The sequence below is a fragment of the Squalius cephalus genome (genome assembly GCF_949319135.1).
Source record: "Squalius cephalus genome assembly, chromosome: 8".
NCBI classification, from domain to species: Eukaryota; Metazoa; Chordata; class Actinopteri; order Cypriniformes; family Leuciscidae; genus Squalius; species Squalius cephalus.
The window spans coordinates 33542966-33570844 of NC_137129.1; the positions used below are offsets into that span (position 1 = coordinate 33542966).

Genomic DNA, 27879 nt, shown 5'->3' on the forward strand with positions numbered 1-27879 from the left:
ACCACATGAGAAGGTGTGTGAGAGGGAGATGTCTGTGCATGTGGAAAACAGGAAAGAAAGATCGAGTGAGAGAACTTGTGCGTGCCCTCTCTCCCTCAGTCCGTGCCACCCCAGGGTGGGAATGCTAAGACAGACAGGCGGTTTATTTTTGGGTCAGTGACAGTGTGTCAATGGCTGCAGATGCGTCGCAAAGGAAGGCTCTGAGATACCAGCAGACCGTGGTCAGTCACCATCTCTGTCTCTGCTCTCTCTCTCTCTTTCTCTCCCTCACCTTTTCTTCTTTCTGGTTACTCTTTAGACAGTTGTGAATTGCTGTTCTTCTGTCATTTGAAATCATTATGATTTCAAAGATGTTGCACAATCTCTGCATGACTTGTATTACTTGAGTCACTGCGCTGCTGCAGAACTCGCGGGAAAGTGCAGCTGTTTACTCAATCTCTCATTTATCTGAGGACATCTGTAGTCTGTACTACCTTTTTTTGTTCTTTGAATAAGTTTGACAAAAAAACAGTCCATACTATAGCGTGACTTTAAATAGGAGGTTAAATTAAAATGAGCGATTCTTCAATTATGGAAATTCTCTTTCAATCAGTTTTTTGAGATTGACTTTTGAATTCTCTGCATAAAAGTATTAAAATCAGGGAAAGTCTACTTTGCAGTTTTTCTAACAAGTTATAAAAAAAAAAGTTAAACAAAACCATGATCAGAGAATTATTTCAACACGTGATAAATGTTTTAACATAGATGACAGATAGAAGATATAGAAATAGATTTATTTTCCAAGATTTAAAGACAAAAAACTAATCGAAAAATCGCCCAAATATACATTGTAAACTACAAACCCATTCAAAAGTGTGGGGGCGGTATAAAAGATTTTTTGGAAGAAGTCAAAACAGTAATATTGTGAAATTTAAAATAAATGTTTCTATTTTTATATATTTTAAAATATAATTAATTCCATGTAATCAAAGCTGAATTTTCAGCATCATTACTCTTGTCTTCAGTGTCACATGATCCTTCAGAAATCATCCTGATGCTGATTTGCTGCTCAAGAAACATTTCTTATTATTATCAATCTTGAAAACAGTTCAAGAGTATTTGGCATGGTAATGGGTATGACTGTGTTGATATATTTGGTCTTGGCAGAATAGATCTGCGGCTGCTACTGCTGTTATTCCTGCTGCTGCAGAACAAGTACAGGACTTGCTACTGCCAATACATACATGACACACTACTGTGAGCCAGTAAGACATGCTGTTGCTGTACAAAATAGCGTACATGAATTACCCGTAGCACATCTATACAGGTGGAGCTGGAGAAGGTGTAGGATGTCTGAAAGCGCGCTGCACTGCTTTAGCAAATGCTGACCGAGTTTGATAAGCGAGCTTATTGGCTACTGATACAGCAGGAAGTGAACCAATCAGCTGTGCCTTATAGAGAATGATGTGATTGCAAGCCGATTGAGTTAAGGACCTATAAGCCTGCGCCATCTAAAACTTTGTATTTGTGCTGCCATGATGCTTTTTTTTGGAGTCTTTGGTTAATAGGAAATTCAAAAGAACAATATTTATTTGAAATAGAAATCCTTTTGATCAATTTAATGCATCTTTGCTTTTCTTTCATCTATTTTTTACATCTTACTGACCCCAAACTTTTGAATGGTAGTGTAAGTGGAAACCCCATCATAAATTATAAATGTGTTCCTTAATCCCAGCCTGTCATAGGAGGGCAGCAATGTGGTCCATTGAGCTCCAACGGCTGGTGTGATTTCTGCTTTGACTGAAGGGCAGAAGAAATGTATGGGTTTCTTTTACGAGGTTGAACATTTGAGCATTTGAAATGGTGTTGGTAATACATCTTGTTTAGAGTGTAATATAAATAAGGTAGTATTGCTTTCTTCTTTAAGCAGTTAAGGTCATCTTTTGTGAGTCCCTGTGTCACTGTGATTTACTGAGCAGTATATGTAACATTGATTGAATGAGCTCGAGAAAAAGTATGTATCATTGATTGAGTGGGCTAGAGAAAACGTGTGTAAATGTTTTATCAATAAGCATATTTTGGGTTATGGGTCACCAAGAGTGTACTTCACACTAACAGGGATTTAGAAGTTATTCATTTTTGTTCAACTTTATGTAAATGAACAGAGATTCTATGCAGCGACAACTGGTGGGAGTGTAGACTTTGATCGCGCGAAATAGTTTAATGTTACAATAGAAATGGCTGCTGTAGCAACCAACATCACATAAACGTCTCAAGCTGTTTAATCACAGTCAGTGCAAACAGGGCTTTAGCCGTATTTACAGTGATATGTTATTTTAGAGCACAGTTCTGGTTGGATGTTTTGATTTGCTGTTATTTTGTCAACCTGAATCTCAATCGTTTCTGGTGTTTTTTAGTATTATTTTAGGATTCATTAATATTTTGATTGAACTTTTCTTTTGGTTTAGTAATTTGAATTCATTTCAGTAATTCTGAAAGTTTCTGTTTAGTTGATTTTTTATTTCCATTTTGGTTTTAGTAATTTTAGTACTTCACCTTTAAGCTTATGTATTTCAGTTAGTTGCCAAGACCACATTTCAGATAAGTTTTATATCTCATACTTAATTTTTATTTTATTTCAGCTTAGTTTTAGTTTTAGTTAAAAAATAACAACACTTCTTGTTTCACACATGCGGTCATTCTTTTTTTTTTTTTTTTTTTTTTACATTGTATTGCTGAAGTGTACATTTAGCAAAGTTAGCTGAATGAAAGAGCCTCAACACAATGGCCAGGCATTTTGGGATATGTTGACAAGTGCGGTCATCACAGCATGGGAAGAACATCTATTTTAGAAGACCTTCAACATAATTACATATGACTTTACATAACATCTGGTGATGACACCATGACAATTGCCTAAAAAGTCTTCCCATACAGCCATCAACATGACCAAAAGCACAGCAGCATGCCATCAAACACCTCTTCCAACACGCTTTAGCTTCAGCACATTAGCCCTTTCTGATAGGAATTACTTGTTTGTAGATGTGTGCTTAGAAGATATTAAAATCTCTAATAGTGATTTACATACATGAATGTGTGAGCTGCACACATTGCCATTTGCTGTTAGTGCTCCAGTGCATGACAGTGTTGTCTGATAATAGGTTTCCAATTTTTCCTTGGGAGTCCTTGAGAGATAGATGAACAAATTGGAAGAAAGAAAGATCCACAGAAAGGTGTATGGGGAAGTGTGACTGTGATCATTGGGTCACACCAAAGCTATTATTAACCCACCGGCTAGTATTACAGGCCCTGGGTAGAAAGGGGGTAGTTCCAATCTATGGCGGACAGGGGGTCAGCAAGGGGGGTGTAGAAGGCCGGAGGTGTAGAAGCAGACTGGGAAGGAGGGGGTGAAATATGGAGAAAGCAAGGGATAACATGTACTGTGGGAACGGGTGAAAGTAACTGGATAGATGCGTGGAATGAGAGTGAGAGAGATGTGTTATGAGGAAGAGAGATACACGATAAACCTATCATCTACATTGGCCCATTCCAAAGTTGAAAGTGAGCGTTTTAATTCAATAAAACTGCAAATAGTAACACATACAGAAACAAGTTTAATATCCTCTGAAAAATAATAAACCACAGAGGAATGGTTTTAAGCCAAATACTGTATATTATAAATGTATAGCTTATATATTTCTAAAGTCACAAATGAGATTTCTTTAAAGGGTTAGTTCACCCAAAAATGAAAATTCTGTCATTGCTTACTCACCCTCATGTCATTCCAAACCTTCGTTCATCTTCGGGACACAAATTAAGATATTTTTTGATGAAATCCGAGAGGTTTCTGACCCCCCATTGCAACGTCATAGCAACTTTCAAGGCCCAGAAATGTTGTAAAGACAAAATAGTCCATGTGACTCCAGTGGTTCAACCTTAATTTTATGAAGCGACAAGAATACTTTTTGTGTCAAACGATGTATTAATTAACTTCAGATTAGATTATGTTGGTAATAGGGACTTACCTAACGCTAAAACATGTTTCGTGCCTCTAACAAGTGCTTTCGATCATCTTTCTGATCTTAATGGTATGTGGAAAACATTTGAGTTTTGCCACAGACTTGTCCCAGCGTCTAGAACGCAACTGAAAGCTTTTTCAAGCGTCTCCATACTTTAAAAAACGCGGAAATCTACTTTTAAACAGGAAATGATGAAATATTTACATATATATTTACAGCGGATCTATTTGCACGGTATTAGTATTGCCTGAGGTCATTTTTCCAGACCTTTTTACTGAAGGTAAAAGTCGCCGTAATCTTTACTGACATTGTCTGTAATGATTACTGAGATGGCACATTCGGACGGGACTAAAATCACAGAGAAGCTCTGGTAATTATACCCCACTTCTCCATGTTAAACTAGTCCCGTCCGAATAGGGCTTTAGTTGTCTCTCCTAGATTGCAGCAAGGTTAAATGGAGAGCAAATGGACATAATGTGTGTGTGGTACGTAAGATCTTTTTTCTCTTACCAAAGCACAGTTGAAAGAGTTACATCTCTCAAAATAAATAATTTAATCTGAACGAGTCGTCTTGCTTCCTGCACGAACCTACGTAGGTTTGTAACAAATTTGCATAATGCCAGCCTTTATTCTGTATTGGCTGCCCACAAAGGACATCTACTTTGACCCTCAAACACTGTAGTTGTAGCCCAGAAGAGTAGTTGTGGCCCGGAAGAGTTTGGTCCATGTTGTTGACATGTCGAGAAGACGCTGTTTTTGCTGCAAATCTACTTTGCATGCACTTCCAAAGGATGAGAACTCAGGCTCGAATTGATACGGTAAAAACGACGCCATTGCTACTGTTCGTATTACTGTGTAAACAAGTGCTGAGGAAGCCTCCGGAGCTGAACTTACACTGTAAGCTGTAAAAAAGACAGTAACATTAGTGTCTGAAGTGCTGTAGTGTTGTCCAGAAAGTGTGTTTGTGTGTGTGTGTGTGTGTGTGTGTGTGTCTGTGTGTGTCTGTGTGTGTTTTAGAAAAATTGTTGGGAATGGAGACATGGGAAATGTGTTTTCCAGATGTCTGGATCTTATCCGGATGATTAGCCTATAATTCTAAATATAGACCAGTGGACTTACTCGAAGCATGTCAAGAAGATTTCCCTCTATTTTTTGGACTCCCTCTCCTCTGTCACCCTTCGGGTGTTGTTTTGAAGAGGGCGATGTCTTACTTTTTTTTTTTTTCTGAAGGAAAAAATTATGATGTGACCACATTAGTGAGGAATATTAAAAGCACATACAAATAGTTCTCAAATGTACTCTGTTCGGACAAATTTGAAAGGATAATGCAGTGGTTTGTCTTGCACACCTGCACTGAAGAGGTTGTGTGTTGGAGAGGGAAATAATTTGACCTGGTAACTGTAACTGTATCATTGGATGTAATATTTTTAATTAATTTTTATTTTTATATTTTCTATTTTAGTTTTAATGTTTTAGTATTTAATTTTATTTATGTGACTATATCATTTTTATTTAGGCTTTAGAAAATTCTGTCATAATTTACTCACCCTCGAGTTTTTCCAAACCTATAAAGCAGTTGATGGACCCCCTGACTTACAAAGTATTTTAAAAAAAATACAATAGAAGTCAATGGGGCCCATCAACTGTTTAGTTACTGACATTCTTCAAAATATCTTCTTTTGTGTTCAGCAGAAGAAAAAAAAATTAATACAGGTTTGGAACAATTTGAGGGTGAGTAAATGATGGAATGTGTGTACTGAATTGTCATTTTTGGGTCAACTATCCCTTTAACTATATTAACCCTACTGTAAGGGCATCCAAACCTTGCAAGGTGCAGTCTGTAAGAAATCAATATAGTGTCAGGGTTACTAATATAGTTTAGGTTGATCCAGGGGGATTATCCATGTAAGTTGCTTCTCTCGTGTAACAAAACCTTGTTCTTTCTTCTGCGATCAGCTGTATGGAGAGTACAGGGAGCACCCTGGTGGGTCCCAGCGGAGAGAGGCCACTCGCCTTCTGATGGAGAGACAGCGAAAAAAGCATGGACATCACCACCATCATGGACACCACCATCACGGTCACCATGGGCGGAGTCTCAGCCGAAGTCGCCATCACAGCCACCATCACGTGGAGAGAGGGAGCATTCATGACACACCGGAGGAGGAGCAGGCCCATACCTCCTCATTCAAGAAACGCCGCTCCTACTCCAAGTGCAGAGGTCAATAATAATGAGCCTTGCACAAGCAGATACGAAATATGTTTAAGGTTGGAATCTGATATGAATTATAATGTTTTCCCAGACTGCGTGGCTCGAGTACAGAAGTTCCTCGTCTCTAAATTGGGAGAAGACTGGATCTTTCTGGTGTTGTTGGGTATTACCATGGCATTAGTTAGCTGGACCATGGATTATGCTAGTGCCAAGAGTCTACAAGGTAGTACACTACCCAGAATTCCCCACCTTCTCATTTGCTTTATTCTTCTGTTGATGAAATTTGCTTATATGTTGTAGCTATTTAAAGTCTTTTAAAATTATAGCTATTTAAAGCTATTTAAAATGTAATTTCCCCTGTTCTATTTTTCCTTTAACTGATATAACCCACATTCTTGTGCCACTTTTCCATGTTTTCCCCAATTCTCATTTCTAAAACTTCTCCAATGGCTGGCATTTGTCTTGCTCTTTCTCTACCGCACGTGCTCCATCACTTCTGTCCTTCTCTGTGTTTCTCAGCCTATAAGTGGTTTTATGGGGAGTTGAGGGGAAACATCCCACTGCAGTACCTGGTCTGGGTTTTCTATCCCATGGTGCTCATCTTGTTTGCCTCCCTCTTCTGCCACCTGGTCGCTCCTCAGGCCATTGGTGTGTAGTCTTGCTGTTCCCCTTTGTTTTTAATTTTGATAATTTATTATTTTTGCTATACTTCTGCTTTTTATTTGTTATTTTTTTATTTATATCCTATTTATATTCTTTGCAGATCTTTTAGCTTTATAGCAGAGTTTAAAATTATGTCTTTGCCTTACCTATTGAGACTAAAAAACATAGTTTTGTCCTTAGAACAAAGGAATCATTTAGTTATTTTCTGCCTTTTTGTGGCAAACGTCTCAATGGCTGTGTTGGAAAATCATACTTAATTCTTTTCTGCCATTAGGTGCTTGGTGAGTTAGTTTTGGATCTTGCCTCTTTATATAATCTCAGTTTTTCATTAAGGTGTCTACATACACTGTGTCCGTCTTTTGGAAGCACCCTTACTGTATTCTGTGCCCCTAAAACTTACCAGCAACATATTTTTATTTTCTTACACTACTACTGTAACTGCTTTACACTGTTTACTACTCAACAATGCCACCTCCTGGTTTATCCAATGCAATCACTTTAAAAACACCATCCAGATCTTCCCAACCTGCTTACAGGGAGAGATTTTCTCTGATCTTCTCTGATCTGAAACATTTCTCTGTCAAAAGGTTAAAGTCAGCATGAAACAGAAGTTGTGATAGTCTTTGCTTTCTTATTGTGACATATATCCAAGTGAAACGACTTCTCGAACAAGAAAAATATTTAGGGAATTGATTGGATGATTTTTCTATTGGTCATGTTCATGTTAGTGACAGATCGCCAAACTTTCCTCAACGTCATCAGAGAAGAGAAGAGATGTTGTTGAAAGAAGAAGGGAGAGTTATTTTGAATAAAGATCACGAGGGCACATAAAAAAAAAAAATAATGATGTGCACAGATAAATAATTTATAATAAATACTGTAATATTCCATAAAATAAATAGAATTGTCCATTTTGAATGATTGATTTTAAAGTAATTAATCAAAATCGGTTTCTTCAGTTCCCTTTATTTGTTCATTTCTCAACTTATTACAGTTTTCCAGAATTTCAAAATTAGATTCTAAATTCTTTGTACTTAAAGACATAACTTAACCTATATGGGTCATTGACGAATAAGGTTTTTAAAAGTGTAAAAAAAATAGAATGGAGATATAACTATATTTGAAACCATTTTTTTAGTTTACCTAGGTGTTAACAATAAGATTTTGTGGTTTGTACAATCAATTAACACTGTTTTTTGTCATTTTTTACAAGATGGAAAAAATGTCACCAAAAAAGTCATTTGGTTTAACCACTGATTTGAAAGTTACAAACTGATTTGACATTGATGTTGAGATAGTATATAGTGTGTATAGTGTGATCACTGATCTCATAAATGTAATAATTTATTGGACTACTCTAAACACTCCAACATATTCAAGAAAAACATTGCACAGGGAAAGGAAAAAAGGGGAAATGTAAAAAAAAGAGCCTTATCTGCTTTATATTTGTATTATTGTAGTTCCTTTAGTTATTAAAAACAATATTATTCCATTTAAATATTTACTATATCGGTTTTACCGAATGACATTTTGACACTTCAAAATCTTTAAAATACCTTTATATGTAGTAAAATATAATTAAAACCTTTTGGATTCAGTAAAAGAGATCAAGTTGTACTACCTTACATACTTTGGATGTTATATATTTGTTTTTTTATTATTATTAAGGCCTTTGGACAAAAAAAAAATGACCCGTCACGTCATTGACCCATGTATACATAAAAAAATAAAATCACAATCCAAAACCATAAAAGAAACATAAAAAGTCCCTTTTTAAGGAAGTCCAGTATATGTTGGAACACATTTCTGGTTTGGTGTCGATGAAAAAGGTTGGGAAACAAAGCTGCAGATTACATTATGATCAATTTCAGCTGACTTTTCTATATAAAGTAGTGTACACGATCCATATTCATTATCATATTTTAATTTGGAAAGACTTTCCACATTGATTTTTTTTTTATAATTCACAGGCATAATTTCATAATTTGATTGTTTTGTCGGTTTTCATTTCTCTACTAACTCTTATTTTTTCCCTCAGGCTCTGGTATTCCAGAGCTGAAAACCATACTCAGAGGTGTTGTGCTGAAGGAGTATTTGACACTCAAGGCATTTATTGCGAAGGTGGTGGGACTCACTGCTGGCCTGGGCAGTGGTTTGCCAGTTGGCAAAGAGGTTTGATTTTATTTTTGATTTTAAAGTCCCATGTAACATACACGGGGGTACAATTTGCCATTTCATATTTACAAAATGCACAGTGATTTGGGCTTGAGTGCCAGTTGTGTCAACTTGACTGGCCTTAGCATTCTAACCTTTCAATTGTGCTATTTTTATGCATTAGGGTCCCTTTGTTCACATAGCCAGTATCTGTGCAGCTGTGCTCAGCAAGTTTATGTCTTTCTTCTCTGGAGTCTATCAGGTAAGCAGAAGTGCATGGAGATCCTGTGATGCATATTTGGCATCTCCATTCATAAAATGCTGAATGCTCGTTTATCATCAGGTGGCAGGACAGAGTTTTTGTATTACACATTATTTTTGAGGACAGTGCTGCTGACAATGCTTATTTATCATCCAGGGCATTTATATTACCATGAATTATTACCACCTTCACCCACCTGTACCCTCAACTGTGTCTGCTTGCCTTTGTTTGTATGCCTGTGTCAGTAGAGCCCATATTGTTATACAGACATCCTCACAGTGGGTTGTGCCGTAGGGGTTGGATGCTGTTTTGGAACCCCTCTTGGAGGTAAAGTGCATGGTGCACAGACATTTTCTAGTTTTTTCTTAACCTTAATCAGTATAAATCATGACATCTTTCTGAATAGTTTTAGCATGTTATTGAATACACTCACCTAAAGGATTATTAGGAACACCTGTTCAATTTCTCATTAATGCAATTATCTAATCAACCAATCACATGGCAGTTGCTTCAATGCATTTAGGGGTGTGGTCCTGGTCAAGACAATCTCCTGAACTCCAAACTGAATGTCAGAATGGGAAAGAAAGGTGATTTAAGCAATTTTGAGCGTGGCATGGTTGTTGGTGCCAGACGGGCCGGTCTGAGTATTTCACAATCTGCTCAGTTACTGGGATTTTCACGTACAACCATTTCTAGGGTTTACAAAGAATGGTGTGAAAAGGGAAAAACATCCAGTATGCTGCAGTCCTGTGGGCGAAAATGCCTTGTTGATGCTAGAGGTCAGAGGAGAATGGGCCGACTGATTCAAGCTGATAGAAGAGCAACTTTGACTGAAATAACCACTCGTTACAACCGAGGTATGCAGCAAAGCATTTGTGAAGCCACAACACGCACAACCTTGAGGTGGATGGGCTACAACAGCAGAAGACCCCACCGGGTACCACTCATCTCCACTACAAACAGGAAAAAGAGGCTACAATTTGCACGAGCTCACCAAAATTGGACAGTTGAAGACTGGAAAAATGTTGCCTGGTCTGATGAGTCTCGATTTCTGTTGAGACATTCAGATAGTAGAGTCAGAATTTGGCGTAAACAGAATGAGAACATGGATCCATCATGCCTTGTTACCACTGTGCAGGCTGGTGGTGGTGGTGTAATGGTGTGGGGGATGTTTTCTTGGCACACTTTAGGCCCCTTAGTGCCAATTGGGCATCGTTTAAATGCCACGGCCTACCTGAGCATTGTTTCTGACCATGTCCATCCCTTTATGACCACCATGTACCCATCCTCTGATGGCTACTTCCAGCAGGATAATGCACCATGTCACAAAGCTCAAATCATTTCAAAATGGTTTCTTGAACATGACAATGAGTTCACTGTACTAAAATGGCCCCCACAGTCACCAGATCTCAACCCAATAGAGCATCTTTGGGATGTGGTGGAACGGGAGCTTCGTGCCCTGGATGTGCATCCCACAAATCTCCATCAACTGCAAGATGCTATCCTATCAATATGGGCCAACATTTCTAAAGAATGCTTTCAGCACCTTGTTGTATCAATGCCACGTAGAATTAAGGCAGTTCTGAAGGCGAAAGGGGGTCAAACACAGTATTAGTATGGTGTTCCTAATAATCCTTTAGGTGAGTGTATATATGGCTGTCTTAATGTTTTGGTCTTGGCTGACTAGATTTGCTACACTGCTGCTGCTAGTGATTATTGCTGCTGCAGAGCAAGTATGGACTTGTAACTGCTAATAGATACACAGACACACTGCTGCTGCTGCATAAACAGACAGATATAAATCCTGTAGCAGATCTAGGCAGGTGGAGCTGGGGGAGGTGGAGGGTTTCAGAGGAACTCTCTCATAGCATACTGCAGGACTAGGTTACAGCAAACAATGAACCAGTTGAGCTAGTAATCTCATTGGCTGCAGGATTAGCAGAGGACAATCACCTTGTGCCATGCGATAATGATGTGAATGCTTACAGATTGCATGTAAAAAAACAGCTTGTGCCTTGTAGAGTTTCATGACTGAACTAGATATTTATTTTTGCTTGCCAGTAAAATGTCTAAACATCATTGTCAAACTTCGTTTTAAGTATAAATCTAACAAAGATTAAACAACTGAAGTAATACACTTAATTTAACATAGCCTACTACCGTTCGTGTTTGTTTTTTTGCCCAAGAAATTAATACTTTTATTCAGCAAGGATCATTAAATCGTGACACAAAGGAATAAATTATTTTTTTAAATAGTTTATAAAATAGAAAACATATATATTAAATCATCATAATATTTCACAATATAACTGTTTTTACTGTATTTTTATCAAATAAATGCAGCCTTGGTGGATATAATAGACTTTCAAAAAAAAAGTCTAACCAACCCCAAAATTTGAACGGTAGTGTTCCTATTTTATCATCATATTTGTGGTCTTTGGCATCAGAAAGTTTGAAAATCCCAGATGTAGATGACAGTAAACCCTTCTAAATGTTTATTTTGTTTATCCAGGTGTTTTGTTTAGCATTGAAGTTACATCAACCTATTTTGCTGTGAGAAACTACTGGAGGGGCTACTTTGCTGCGACATTCAGTGCTTTTATTTTCAGAGTGCTGTCTGTGTTCAATAAGGATGCAGGTGGGATACTAAATAATATTTCTGAGTGAAAGTCTTAATAGCCTTGAGATGATCATTTGTCAGATGAGATGACGTTTCTCTTCCATTGGTATTGTTTCAGTCACCATCACTGCTCTCTTCCGCACCAACTTCCGCATGGATTTTCCTTTTGACCTGCAGGAACTCCCGGCGTTCGCCATTATTGGGTGAGAGTGCGGGGGAAAAAGCGTGCCGTTCGTGGTGAGGGCACAATCCTGAAGTGTGTGTGTGTGTGTGCCATACTGTAACCCTTGACACACTAGTAGACCTGAGCACACAGCACTTTACATTCTGCATTATTGTCAGCTGACCAAAGCGACCAGATGTTGATATTATATTTGATTTGTTAAAACATCATATTTTGCTATTTGATGGAAGTTATTCTATTATACTCTATTATATTACATAATAATTGTGTTTACATTGATCAGAAACAATTCAGCAGTCCTTTCACTGTATCTGTCTAATTTATTATCTTGTCTTATTATAAAACTGAAAAGGCCAGAATGATTTGGATGGCTAGAATGATGTGATAGGTTTTGTCTTTGTTACTTTTTTACCCGCAGGATTTCTTGTGGGTTTCTGGGAGCTTTCTTTGTTTACCTGAACCGTCAAGTTATCCTGTTCATGAGAAGACCTAACATTCTCACACGATTCCTAACAAAACAGTAAGAGAAAAAAAAACACCAAATGACAACAGACAATATTAGCTTTAGTATTAACTTCTTTAGCATTATTATGAGAGTATGTAGTACTCGCTTGAGAGTTCTTTTGCTGCAATTACAATCTTTCAAATGTGTCTACTAACAAAACACTTGCAATATGTGTCATATTTTCTCTCTCAGCCGGTTGATTTTCCCTGCTGTTGTGACATTAGTGATTACGACACTGACATTCCCTCCAGGCTTTGGGCAGTTCATGGCTGGAGAGGTCAGATTTGGTTAACAATTAACAGTGCAATTTTGTTCATTGTTATAACTAAGAAATTAGGATTCATGCTATAATGCAGTGGTTCTCAACCAGAGATCCTCAGCAAACTTCCAAGGGGGCCTCAAGATGATTTGAAAAAAAAATATTTAAATCAAGATATTTCATATTTTAATTCACCCCCTCAACAACTGTTTTTTGTCTTTGAAGAACATCTCAGTTACATTTGTAACCTTTTCCACATGAGCTGGTAACCGAGCCTGCCCACAAGGCTGTTTATAGGCGCAGATGCTTGCTGAGCGCAGATTGGACTTGGGTCAACCCTGAAGGTCTCGGGATCCTGGGGTTGAATCCATATCCAAACTGTAGAAGAGTTACGCTACACTCCTAGTGGAGTGGGCCCTGACCCCTAGAGGCGAAGCCATTTTGTGCACCTCATAGCATGTATGCTGCTTGGTGACCGCATTACCTCTTTTGCGACCACCAAAGCGTACCAGAAGCTGAGAGGATCTACGCCACTGGCCTGAGCAGTAGACATAGATCCTCAGAGCACGGACCGGACACAGCAGGCGGAGGCTTTCTTGGTCCAGTGTCTCATGAGGCGAAGGAAAAAAAGCCTGGAAAGTGACTGGCTGAGGAGCCACAGAAGGTACTTTCGGAATGTAGTCCGATCTGGGGTGCAAAATAACTCCCTGGTCCACGCAGGAGGAGGCTACGAAAGGGCCTGGAGGTCTCCTGTCTCTTGAGTGATGTTAATGCTAATAACAGAGCCACTTTGAGAGTCAGCATTTTTTCTGAGACCGACTCAAAGGGCTCAAGTGGGGTTACCGTTAAGGCTCCTAGGACCAATGTTAGGTTCCAGGAGGGAACTCGCGACTGGCAGATAGGCCTCAACCATCTGGCCTCCCAAACGAGGCTCCTTCCAAAGAAATCTGGCTAACAGAAATAGCAACCACACATACCTTTAAGGCAGCTGGAGCCAGCCCTGCTGAAAGATGCTCTTGAAGGAACTCCAGCACGAACTCCAACATGATGCTGCATCCTCTTGAAAGGGAGGATTCACATGTGCATTTTTAAAATGAGTATAAATTATGCCAAGCTCTAAAATATTTTATCAGATATCCTATACATTTTTAGTAAAATATTTTTAGCGCAATTTTCCACCGGACAAATTGCGATTGTTAACTCATGATTTCTGTTCTGTGCGTCTGTGCGCACCAATCTTGCACTTCTATCTACTCCTCAACCAGACCACCTAGAGACTTCGGGTTTTCGGCATTATGTTAAGGAAGGTCTAATCTCGGGAACGCACAAAAAAAATCCAGGAAAAGATTGACTATCTCTTAGTGTTGTGATCCCATGAGGTGAGAAAATTGCGCTAAAACACTCACTGAGTTTTTATTACTTGTTTTCTTAATCCTTCTCAAGCAAATCTAGAACAATTGGGAAAATCATGGAAATTCATTGGTTAAAATGAGTGGGAACCCTAAAGACCATTCAGATTTTATCAACATAAAACTTCTGTAATCTTACAATTTAATCACAGAAACTAGGAGTGTCCACCAATTAAAATAAGTTTTAAAAACAAAACTTTGCCATTATAGCAGATATTGTTGTGGAGAATGGTGGGCCTTGGAGTCACAAAGGTTGAGAACCACTGCGCTGATGTTTATGGTCTTTCATTCAGACAGTCTTGGAATTGTGTCATAGTTTGGTTGGATTTTTGAAAGATATTATTTGATTTGGTTTTAAATGTGGTTTAAATTTGATGGTATTATTCCACAGCTGATGCCCAGGGAGTGCATTAACTCTCTGTTTGATAACTTCACCTGGACTAAAATATGGGGTTCCTCTCTCCCGCCTGGTCTCGGTCGCTCTGCTGTGTGGTTTCACCCTGACGTCAGCATCTTTGTCATTCTTATTCTCTTCTTTATCATGAAGGTTGGTCCTTTTCAATCTCTTGTTCACATTGTCCTCCATCAATCATCTGTTATTTATCTTCACTGGTTTAAGGTCCTTCTGTTGTCTTTAACTATGTTTGTTTTTTTCACGTATCTTTGTCTAGCATAAAGTGCCACAGCCACTCAACAAGCTTTAATTAAAGTAATGGTTGTACTTTATTTAACAGTACGTGCACTTTCTGTATACTTACAGTGCTTTTCACTTTAAAACACTACAAAAGCACTGCACTGACATTGGCTTTAGTTATCATATCAGTAGCCAGTAGATGGCTTCAACAAAACCTGCTTTTATTCAGGACAGTCATTATCTCCCTCCTTCTGTCATGTTTGAAGCTGCTGAAGCAATCATTTTTCTCTTGAGTTAGGCTCGTATAGGTTGTGCTTGTGCTGAAAGAGATTTTAGAATTAAGGCAATCGTGTGAAAACATTATTATTCATCTCACAGTTCTGGATGTCTGCAGTCTCCACCACGATGCCCATCCCGTCTGGAGCTTTCATGCCTGTCTTTGTATTGGGTAGGTCTTAGGTATTATTCATTTATTGGTGACTGCCATTTATGGATTCATTATGATTTATTTAAGGATCACTTTAACATACTGCATTGTAGTTTTTTTTTAACAACATCAAGGAGCTACTGCTGAAAAATAGACTTTTGGCTAACTTGGGTACATTTACATATGAATGTTTATTATCAAAAAATCACTTATTAAATACAAACTTTTGGATCACACTGTAAATATGTAAATTAACTTTACACATAGAACTCAGCCACCCACATTTAGTTTTTTATTTGATCAATAATACACTGGGATCATATATTCTCCAACGTTTCTCTTACAGGTGCTGCATTTGGTCGTTTAGTGGGTGAGATCATGGCAACTCTCTTTCCTCACGGTATCCTGTTTGATGGAATACTGTACCGCATCATCCCTGGAGGGTACGCTGTCATTGGTCAGTCATCCTTTCCTCCTCTTCCAATCCACCACTATTTCCTAGTGTTTGCTCATACTGTGTTGATGATGTCAGTCCTGTTCCTGTCCCATCTTCTCATAGTCTCTGATCTTCCACTGCATGTCTCCATACTCTCTCTGTCATTGTCACTCCTGTCATAACCCTGTCTTATAGCACTCCATCTTTCTATCCTGTTACTCTATCAGTCTATTCTTTTCTCTTACCGTGAAGGTGCGGCGGCGCTGACGGGAGCCGTCACTCACACCGTTTCCACCGCAGTGATCTGCTTCGAGCTGACCGGTCAGATCTCTCACATCCTTCCCATGATGGTCGCCGTCATACTGGCCAACATGGTAGCGCAAGGTCTGCAACCATCACTGTACGACTCCATCATCCAGGTCAAGAAGCTGCCCTATCTCCCCGAACTGGGCTTCGGCCACATAAGGTGTGCAGACATTACAAACGTCACCGCTATGGCTCCACGCATGAGACAAACCATCTTGGCTCACAGCGCAGCCAGGTTACCTCACCCTCGCATGCTGACAGCACCTCAGAGTCCTTGTGATTCATTAGCAGTGGGAGCCATTAGTAAATACACTTGTCAACGAGGGGCGGCAACATGAAGCCTTGGCACCTTTCCAGCTAACACTGAGCCTCTCAACACTCATTAGATTTGGGCTATTCATACCTCTTTATCAAGGACACGCTCTCTGTCTTAATATACCTTTTTGTGGGCTGGAGCAGTGGTTCTGCTTCAGGACCCAGAGTTTACATTGCACATCATGTAGTGACCCAACACAGTGCAATAACTGTTTATGGTACAAAGAAAAGCAAACAAAACTGTCATTAAAATCCAATGCTGAAGACTTAAAGGCACACTATGCAAGATTTGTACCTTAATATAACAGCTTCGAAATCATTTAGATGGTAAACGAACTTGTAGTAGGGCGAATCATCCTGATTAGGGCTGGGCGATATGGAGCAAAAAATATATCTCGATATATTTTGCTATATCTCGATATACAATATATATCTCGATATCTTTACAGGAAAAAGAACCCCCCAAAAACTACTGCAAAAACAAATATGCCAAATACCACAAAGTCTTTTTTATTGAAGTGCAAAGAGGTAGGCAGTTCACATAGGAACAAGTGCTTCTGCAACATTTTTAAATAATATATTTTTTTTATTCTTTTTTTTTTATAATTAAAACTAACATCATCAAGTATGATATTTTTTACTTTGAGCAATTCTGGAACTATAATTGACTATAGAAGCATATAAAACAAAACAGCTCCTTGGAAAAATTTTTATGTAATATTGTAGTAGTTATAAATAAAGGTTTATTTTAGTTCAGATTAACATTTGAGGCACTTGTATTCATAATGTCAAAATAAAACCGACGTAATGTTACTTGAAGGCATTATAGCCTACTATTCCTGCCAAACCTCCATGGTTGCAGTAAGTGTTACTACAGTAAATCCATGGTGAATGTTGCTGATCTGTGGACACTATAGTTCATTCATGGCACAATGTTTCTCCTGGTTTCCACGTCAGCGCTGTTTGATCTGTTAATAACGGAGAAATGTGAATGTTTCTCACTAGATCTAGCAGCCATGTTATTACTTCTGTGGCGAATTCAAATGCTTTCTTTACTGGATCTCTTATTAGTGCCGTGTAGTAACAGTGTCGCATGATCACGATTGGCTCGCGCTGCTTTGGTCCAAACTGATCAACGGTCCTTCAACCACATAATAACGAGCAGTTTCGTTCCGCTTGCATTACGTTTGCCATTTGATGTTGGGCAATGTTGTGGTCGCGCCGGCGTCTCTTACATTATGAGCGCGCTTGCCACGAGCAACGCGCCTACATTTGAAATAACAACATTTTTATAAATATAAACAATATATCGATATATACGATATGTCAAAATCCATATCGTGTTTAAAAAATATCTAGATATATTTTAAATATCGAGATTTCGCCCACCCCTAATCCTGATAGCAAAGCAGGGGGGGACGATCGACTAATAGCTAATTAAATCTTTAATATTTGCCATTATGGCACAGATATATTGAGCAATCCATAGTTGTAATATGTTGATTAAGGGTGTAACGATACCCTCATGTCATGATTTGATACATATGACAATACTGAACTCACAATACGCTATTATTGCGATACTATAAAGACATATGGTAAAAGGTTAACAAAAAATGTCCTGTTGATTAAAATGCTAAATTTGGTATTACACTGAAAATAATTGTAAATGAATAGACTTGGACTTAGGGCTGGTAACACAATGCACAGGACAATGGTGATACCAGAATAAAAATATTCATGATTCTGAAGCTGAAAATACAGAATTATTTCAAATGAATAATTTTACACTCTGTCACTGACTAGATATATTTAAAATAATGTTGGCCAATAATGTTTTTTACTGGTAACATCAGACATTTGGCATAATCAGGACCCACAAATATTCCCTCATTGCATTATTATACATTATATTCAACATTATATATAGTAGTTTAAGGTAGTACTGACACTACAACTCTGTAAACTTGAATTTTTTCTCACTCAGTAATTTAATTTTGGGTGAACTATACACAATGCATATTGTCACTATCCACTATACATATTGTTGCATTTTTGTATTGCGATATATTGTGACGCGATATATTGTTACACCCCTAATGTTGATTAAAACTTAAAACACCTATTTATTTTGCTATCATAACCACACACTCTTGTATGGCTAATTGCATTTTATCAATATTTCATATTGTTTGGATTAAGGATAGTTTTTCTTGTTGTCAGAACAGACCTGTGATCCAACAGAGAACCGCCGGTCTAGAGTAATTGAACTTTTTAAACCATGTCTTACCATTCTGTTTCCCTGCAGCCAGTATAATATCTTTGTGGAGGACATCATGGTGAGGAAAGTGAAGTTTTTATGTTCCCATTCTACATACAAAGAAGTACTGCATTTGTTGGAATCAACTTCTCTAAAAACCTTCCCGCTGGTTGACTCAAAAGGTAATGTCCCGCAGGCCGTCAAGACGATTTCCTGACTCTAATTAAACCTCTCATTATGGCATTTTCCTAGCTGCATGCAGTATAGGTGAGCGATGTATTTTTATTTTGTTCAAATCAAAGAATCTAAAGCTCTGTTTAGAAACCCAGCAAACTATCAACCTCATGTTGTTACTAGCAACATGAAGTTGCTGCTTTGTAGAATTTCAAATAAGTCACATCCTATACAAGATCTATCTCGACAATATGTTTGAAACAGAGCCCTAGTGTCTGACATCATTTTAATGCTCATTTGTAACTGGATTCTGAACTCACTTCACCTTCAACAGAATCTATGATTCTATTGGGCAGCATTGAGAGGTCTGAGCTTCTTGCCCTCTGTGATTGGTGGCTGTCCGCAGAGAGGCGGATCCTAATGCAAGGACAAAGCTCGCAAGGTCAGGTGCCTTGTGCCAAAATCAGCTGGGAATCATTTGCCTTTGTTGATGCTAGTGAGAATGAAGAAGAGGAGAATGAAGATGATAAGGTATATGCAAAGACATAATCCTACCTATCCTTCCATCCATAATGAAAATATAATAATTAGAAGAATCAAGATTTTTTTTCCCTGAAATTTTGCTTTTGTATTCCTTTTTAAGCTGACAATTTGTACTTACTGTTCTGTGTGAATGTTTAGACGATACCAGTTCAAGAGGAAAGAAATGGCCCTCTGCCTCCACCCAAACCTTCAGAACCATCCACCAATCACACGTCTCCTGGTGAGAAACATAACCAATCCTCTATAAATCTTTAATAAACCTCAGGCAAGCACTTCTATTGAACAAGCATCTTGAGGCGATATAAGTGATACTCATCCTCTAATCCGCCTTCCGACTTTTTCGTTTTTTCCTTCTCTCTCTCCTCCTCTTCTTGCCTAGATAAGGGTCCTTCCCAGTCTTTCGGGAGAATTTTACGTAACTTCTTTTCATCCTCTTCAGAAAGACACACAGAAGGTCAGCCACAGGTACATTGTTTGTGCTCAAAGGTCCCTTATGAAAACCGTCTCAGGTTACGACTGTAACCTATGTTCCTTGAGAACAGGGAACGAGACACTGCGTCAGAACGCTATGGGGAATGCTTCCGCATGAACCGGTGTCTGAAACGCTTATCTAATCACGGCAATTCTATTGTCCGGCGACAGCCTATGACATCATCACTAGTGCGACCCGGAAGTATATAAGGGGAGCCTGGAGAACATGTCAACAACTTATCATCTGAAGAGACTGTTCAGCAGGCATCCCCGAGGCATGGCGAAAAGACGCAGTGTCTCGTTCCCTGTTCTCAGGGAACATAGGTTACATTCGTAACCTGAGACGTTCCCTTTCAAAAGGGAACTTGCACTGTGTCAGAACGCTATGGGGAACGATCTACCCACGCTGCCATGCTGAGGGGAGTGCATGCCAAATTATGTCTGTGACAAAAAAATTCAAAAAACGGCAGTTTCACTGAAATGCCAAAAACACTCCCCCTTCGGGTCACATACAGTATGTACACGTCAGTGACAGTATTCCCTACGGCCACTGCCCAAGCTATAAGCCTCAAAGAGGCCTCTTGATACAATGAAGGCCTACCAAGGCTGCTCAAAGGCTTTGGAACCAACAACTTCCGTGAAAGGGGTTCCTTTAAGAGAATATGGCCAGGGGGTCCAAAGGAGTCCCGTCCAGTCACTTTCTAAGGGGGACATGAAATCAACCCCACATGCCACCAGGGAGGCTGACCTGGTCTAATTTAATGACCTAGTCTTGCCAACAACCTGTCTGTTTCCTAAACAGAGTCTCTAACATATTTTGCTTTACTTGTGGAGACATCCAATAGGGAGGACTGCAGATAGTGGCAGTGATCGCTCACAGACCGGATCATAGAGATGGGCATCCTGGAGAGTAGAATTCAGCATAGCGCTTTCTAACCCTTGCGAACGAGGGGAGTAACTCTACCCAATGGCGTATGCCCTGCCATTTAAGTGTGCTGTCATATTTTAATGGCTTAAGAGGCAGGGCCGGAGCACTTAGTATCGATGCCTCTCCAGCCGTGAGATAGTTCGCGAACATCTCGTCAATTGGGGCATCGACACATACCCTTGTTCACGCATCCCCTGAACATCAGCGATGGCGATGAATGCGTGCTGTAAAGGTGTTCTTCCATGCCTTTCTGATCTCATTGAGTAGATCCGGCAGGAATGAAAGGCTCATGAGAGCTGGAGCTTTATGGCTGGAAATAAACCATTCGTCAAGTCTGTCACGAGCGGCCTCTTCCCTCACGCGCTCCAACGACAGCAGAAGCCTTGCTGGATCTTCAGCTATAAGGTTTACATTGCCAACACGTAGTGTACTCAGCAGAAGTGCTATTGACCCTTTAATGCAAGGGGAGTACAATCTTATGCTACTATCGAGGAGGCCTACTGTAAAGCCTACAGCTTTGAATGTCACGGGCGTCAGCCCAGGCAGTGCTTCGGCTCTAATGGAGCATACTCAACCATCCCAAGCAACTAATCTGTCACTACCTGAGCCTGGGTGGTGAAGGGTGATATCATACAAGCTATGGGTAGCAAAGTACTCTAAATAAAGACCCTAACAAGGGGAGTACTATCAGCATGACCCTGAGGAATGTATCAAGTTTGAGGCCTATTTACATTCTCTACTAAACCCAAGGAAATGTGGCCAATGACATTCAACCTTATGACTTGAATTATTTTATTCAAGGGGCTCATTTTTCAATTTTAAGGCCTAACTGGATAAACTACCTACAATACTCAGCTCTAAAGGGCGGAGGCCTGAGCATACTGCTTCTTAATTTCTAGAGAGAAAAGGCCTGACAACCCCCATGAGATATCTGCATGGGAGGCTTTTTGAAGATAGCCTTCTACCTATGCTGCTATCTACCCTGTAACACCACTAGCATTTTTACACCTAGTGCAATAGGCGGGCCTTGGCTAGACGACTCTTGTAGTAAGAGGAGGCCAGTACTAGGAACAACTAGATTTACAGGAATAAATTATCCTGATGGGCTCTAGCTCTAAGTAGCCTACACTCAGATACTGAGAGGCTCGAGGCGAGAATGCTTAGCAAACCGCCTCCAATTTCCTTGTTAATAAGCCTTAGCCAGAAATCGAGGGAGCCCCGTGAGGGGCTATAATCTCAATGACTCTCTAAAGTGAGAGGAGAACTGCTGCTCTAGTATAAGGTGGCTATCAAGGTGGCCCGAAGAGGGCCAATGCTTGACTTTGTAGTTCTATCTGGAGCTTGACAGAGCGGTGGCCTCAGTAGAATAACTTCCGATAGGGAGGAAGCCATCTCACACAAAAGAAATGTCTATTAGGTGCTCGGATGAACGGTGGCCTCACTAGAGAATTTTCCATATAGCCAACCTGTTCACTACTACTGACTGGCACTACCCGTTATACAGTATAAGCCTGACTACTCTAACATAAGAGGAGGCCTATGGGAAGGGTATGCATAGCCTACCTATATATGGGAACTCTAGGGCCCTAAACCATATTTAACACCCCCTTAATACTTCCTAACAGGGAACCGTGGCCTATTATTCAACCTTACTAGAAACTCACGTAAAGGGAGAAGACCTACAGAGCTCAACCTGCTGCCCATAGAGCGATGGCCTAAACGACATTCACAAAATGGAGGCCTATCATCATAAGAGCGCAAAAGAGCGCACTTATTACCAAACCCAAGGCCAGACCTACAGAAGGGTTCCAAATTGAAGGAATAACTCATAATAGGTCCAGCCTCAGGCTAATGCAAGAAGCACTGGGGGTGAGAGATTTAAATGCTTCAAATCTGTCAGCTGATCAGCCTGGTATGCTTGCAACACCGTCATTGTGTGCAAGGCATCACCAGCCAGACCCGCCACCGCGTATGCCCTGCCATTTAAGCATGCTGTCATATTTTAATGGCTTAAGAGGCAGGGCCGGAGCACTTAGTATCGATGCCTCTCTAGCCGTGAGATAGTTCGCGAACATCTCGTCAATTGGGGCATCGACACATACCCTTGTTCACGCATCCCCTCAACATCAGCGATGGTGATGAATGCGTGCTGTATAGGGGTTCTTCCATGCCTTTCCGATCTCATTGAGTAGATCCGGCAGGAATGAAAGGCTCACGAGAGCTGGAGCTTTATGGCTGGAAAGAAACCATTCGTCAAGTCTGTCACGAGCGGCCTCTTCCCTCACACACTCCAACGACAGCAGAAGCCTTGTTGAAGCGCGTTCCATAACACTCAACAACTTAACATCACCCTCATCAGCCATCTCCTGCTCTCTTGGGCTGGTTGTTTTTATACACATCAGGGCACTCGCTGCTGGATCAGAGGATGCTAGTGACAACACATCCTCATCCTGCAGCTCACTCTCGTGGGTCTCTGAAGGGCGTGAGAGATTACCAACTCTCTCAACCTCCTCAGTGAGCTCCCTCTGAAAAACCCCACGATTGGTCTCTGCTCTGCCTCAGCGCGAGCGGGACCTGAATCGCCTGGTACAGATGTCTGTTCCTCTTCCCTCGAGAAGAGAGCAGACGAGAGTGGAGTTTTCTCAAGGGAAAAAACTCACAGTGGCACAAGCAGATCCCTCAGGAACTGATCGTGCATGCTCTGAGCCCAAACAATAAACACACAAGTTGTGTGTCATTAAGTATCAATATCTTAGACACGGATGCACACACTTCCTGAAGCATTTTTCACAAGCCATGATTACCTTTTTGAAGTTTTCAGGTTGAAGCGTACAAACAAAACAGTCCCTGAAGACGAAAAAGTTGTTGACATGTTCTTCAGGCTCCCCTTCCGAGTCGCACTAGTGATGATGTCATAGGCTGTCGCCGGCCAATAGGATTGCCGTGATTAGATAAGTGTTTCAGACACCGGTTCATGCGGAGGCATTCTCCATAGCGTTCTGACGCAGTGTCTCGTTCCCTTTCAAAAGGGAACTGCATGTGTGTGTGTTCCATCAAATGAATGCACTAAATGAATTATTGTCAGCATGTATGAAATTTTAATGAAAGGTCGATAAAATGAGAAGAGCAAACATATTGCTAATGGTCTGCATTAATATTCATCAGTGTTTTTCAAGGACGTGTGTGGTTAAAGGGAAGTGAGCGGTCTTTCATAGAATGTGTCAATATGTAAATGTTCATTCTAAAATATTAATGAGTTTGAATACTTGGAACAAATGCACCGTCATCTTATTATTGAATTATCTTGCCATTTTTTTCAACCCAGGAGCCTTATCCTCCACCTTTAACTGACACAATGACACCAGAACAGGTATTATCAATTCCACAACACAATAACAAATTAACGTTCAAGTAGGCATTTAAGCATGAAGAAAAAAATAATTAATTTAGGATCTGCATATTGTTGGATGTTTTAATTCTTATGTAGCTTATAAATGCAGATGAGTTGCTAAAATACAATAAGACAGAGTGGAGTTGAAAACTGGTTCTGACTGGTTCACATAGATCAAAGCCTGGGAAGAAACAGAGATGGACAAACCTCTGGATATCGATCAGATCAGAATAGATCCCTCCCCCTTCCAGCTGGTGGAGAGAACGTCACTTCATAAGGTGAGAGACATCCCAACAAAGTCAAGTCACTTTTACACTTTTACACATAATATAGCGCTTTATACAATAGTATAGTGTAGAGCGTGTTTTAAGCGTGAGTTTATTCAGATCAGTTCAATAACTGTTGATGTTGCAAAGTTCATCAATTATGAAACAAGTTCAATTTAGCTATAAGCAGCTCTACAGAAGACAGTAGTGACGAATGCATGATATATCTGAACCCTATTGGTTTTATGGCCGATATTAGATTTTTAAATGTTATGGATATCAGCTGATATTTGACATATCATTCTGAATGTGCCGGTGCAATGCAGCGCCAAGCGCAACGCAAGTGTTTTTTGCTAGTTTCAGTCCGACACAGTTATCATTTTCACGTCCTGCGCCATGTTGTTTAAATAGCAAATGCATTTGCGCCCATTTGTGCGCCCATGGGCATGCTGGTCTGAAAACGAGGTGAGTTCTGGTGCATTGTTGCACAGATGAGACTCTGATTTAACGCACGTAAATCCCAAAACACACCCATTACTCATTATGAGAATAGGGACAACCCTTTCAGACCATGCTCCTGGCGCACCAACCATTTTTCCCATCATTAAACTAGCAAAAGTGGATTCGGACACGCCCTAAGTGAACTTGCGCCGTGCGCTTTAGACCATGCGCTAAGATCATTAAAATAGTTTTAAAGTTAATTTTTAAAAACACTGATAATTTAATAACATTGTTAAATGTAATCTAGCAAATCTCAAAATTAATGTACATGTTCATACTGTACATTAATTTTAGCCTTTAAAATTCTTTTAGATTTTATTAAAAATTTATTTTGACAAAATAATATATATATATATATATATATATATATATATATATATATATATATATATATATATATAAAATGAATACAATGATTTCATATTTTTAAATAACTATCTGTATTAGCCAGCGCATTCCTATTTATTAATGTAAATCAGGGATTCCCCAACTTTTTTTCAGCCGAACCTCGTTGACCTTAAATATTTACTTCAAAAACCCTCTGAGATTTTACGTTTCGATAATTCAACAACACATTCACATGTTCATGGTTCTCTGATGTCCATTAATGGCCACATTGCATTTTATTTAATTTTTTTTTTTTTTTTTTTTTTAAATTAGGATTTTTTTTTTTTTTTTTTTTATGACTTTATTTATCTTTAGCTTTTCATCAACTCACAAACCTCAGCTTGAGAAACCCTGGCGTAAATGAAACTTTTTTTTTTTTTTTTTTATGATTATGATGATGATGATGATGATGATGATTATATAAAATTATCCAGACTCTCAAGATGATTCAGGATTTTGAAGGTCAATAAAAACTTTACTTTTTTTCACCAGACTCATACCCTGTTCTCTTTACTGGGCCTCAGTCATGCCTATGTAACCAATACTGGAAAACTGGTGGGAGTTGTAGCGCTGAAAGAGGTAGTAGCTTATCCATCTGTTGTCATTGCTAGTTTTTTGTCTTTTGCTGAATTTGCTTATTTGACTGTTGTTTAATTCAGAACTGCATACTTACATACTACTCTTACTATTTTTGCCATAGAAAGAGTAGTTTGCTAGTATGCTGTTCCGAATTCAGAATGTTTAACCCTTCTTTCTTCTTCTTCATCAGCTCCAAAAAGCCATTGAGGGCTCAACGCGCAGTGGTGTGCGCTTGCGCCCCCCTCTGGCCAGTTTTCGTGACACCATTCGAAAAGCTTCAAAGGTGCAAGCCTCTTCCCCTCCATCCTCACCCGTCTCCACCACTGCTCCTTCCTCGCCTCTGTCCGCACCCGTGGTCCCTCACGTCCATTCCCCTGGCCCAGCAGCCCCAGTGAAGGAAGGGAAGGAGGAGATGGTGGTGTGGATTGAGGGCGTGAAACGGGAGGTAATTGTGGGGAACAGCAGTAGCACAACCACAGTAAGCAGCAGCAGGAGCAGCAGTAGCGGGACAGGAAGTAGTGACAGTGAGGCAGGAAGTGCTGACAGCAGCCCAACCCTGCCTCCCTCCTCCTCTCCACCCCCCATCCCTCTCTCCACCCTGCAGCCCGTCCCCGAAAACAAAGAGGGTGAAGAAAACGAGGACGAGGAGCCCGTTTAGAACAAGTAACGTTTGTTTTTCTTGTATTTGAGGTGTGATCCGTGTACTTTTGTCCACTTTTATTTTTATATAACTATTTCATGTTTTTTATTCATTGCTCGTTTAAAAGGTTTTAAAACATCTGTTTCTTTTGCCCCACTCAATTTGTGTTCATCCTCTCTCTTTTCCATTTCCTCTTCCCCTTTCTCTTCTTTATTCTCTTTTTGTAAATAATTTTATTTTCCTTTTTTTCTTCCTCTTTAGAGGAAAAAGAAAAATAATAAAAGAGTTCTCATCTTATTTTTCTTCTTCTTCCTCTAAAAAATTCTGCTCAGTTTCCCCCTCCTTTTCTTCTTCTGTGTCCACTTGATCTTTCTCTTCTTTCTCTGAAAATTTCAGTAAACTTTCTGCCTTTTTCTTCCACTTTTTTTTTCTACTTACACCTCCCCTGCTTATTTCTATTTCCTCTATACATGTCTGTAAATAAATGTTTTCTCTTCCACTTGCTCTTCCTCCTTTTTCTCTATTCTAAAAAATCCTGTAAAAAAACAAATGTAAACTGCAAAATGTAAAATGTAAACTGCAAATGAGATTTGTTATTGAGATTATGGTCAAATAAGTGCTAGATTTTCTTTTCTCCCCAATACTACTTTAAATATTCCTTCCACGTCTTTTCAGTGGGAATCTGAAAACAAAAATGGGAAATGGGAAAAAAAAATTGGCTCTCTTTCATGTCGGTCACTCCAACGTTCGTCGGAGGGATCCGACAGAAATGGGATCTTCACAGAGAGACTAATCTAGTTCAAGAGAAACTAACTGAGTCAATGCACATTGGCTACAGCAGGATCATCTCAGAAAAAAAGCAAGAAAAAAAAAGCTGTTTTCACTCACCTAGGAAGGGCACGCTTTCCCAGTGTTATCCAATGTTCTCACTGAGTGGGTCTTGCAGAACATCAGTGGCCAGGACTTCCCGCATAAGCTTCTGCCCCTAATAAAGGGAGAAAAGTGAGGCTTTTGCAGGGCACTGGAAGGGCCAACAACATGGCGTGTTGGTAGGGATCCCATTTCTGTCGGATCCCTCCGACGAACGTTGGAGTGACCGACATTAAAATGATACCGATGTATGGTAACCCACATTCCCTGAAAGAGGGAACGGAGACGTCCGTCCCGTCGCCATGTTGTTGTACCATCGCTGCAGACGACGGGTCCCTGGCTCGGCTCCTCAGCGAAAACCAAAGCTGCGTTGCACCTCCTGCTCATTATATACCCGCACTGCATGATAGAAGCTGCTGGCGCAATTATCGGATGCCAATGTGCATGGGCTCGTTTAGTTTCTCTCGAAGTAGATTGGTCTCTCTGCG

At 39.7% G+C, this 27879-nt stretch overlaps 1 protein-coding gene across 1 annotated transcript; it reads left to right on the forward strand.

The window, feature by feature from the left end:
* Nucleotides 1-27879, forward strand: clcn1a (chloride channel, voltage-sensitive 1a). Its single transcript, XM_079879569.1, has 23 exons — nt 1-221; nt 5955-6216; nt 6299-6430; nt 6727-6855; nt 8909-9042; nt 9209-9286; nt 9535-9613; nt 11799-11924; nt 12025-12109; nt 12509-12610; nt 12788-12872; nt 14655-14810; nt 15276-15345; nt 15671-15781; nt 16013-16226; nt 18690-18823; nt 19150-19346; nt 19497-19578; nt 19738-19823; nt 24083-24127; nt 24322-24426; nt 25795-25881; nt 26072-27879. Exons 1-23 carry the CDS (start codon nt 171-173, stop codon nt 26537-26539), a joined length of 3018 nt encoding a protein of 1005 aa, XP_079735695.1. The 5' UTR covers nt 1-170; the 3' UTR covers nt 26540-27879.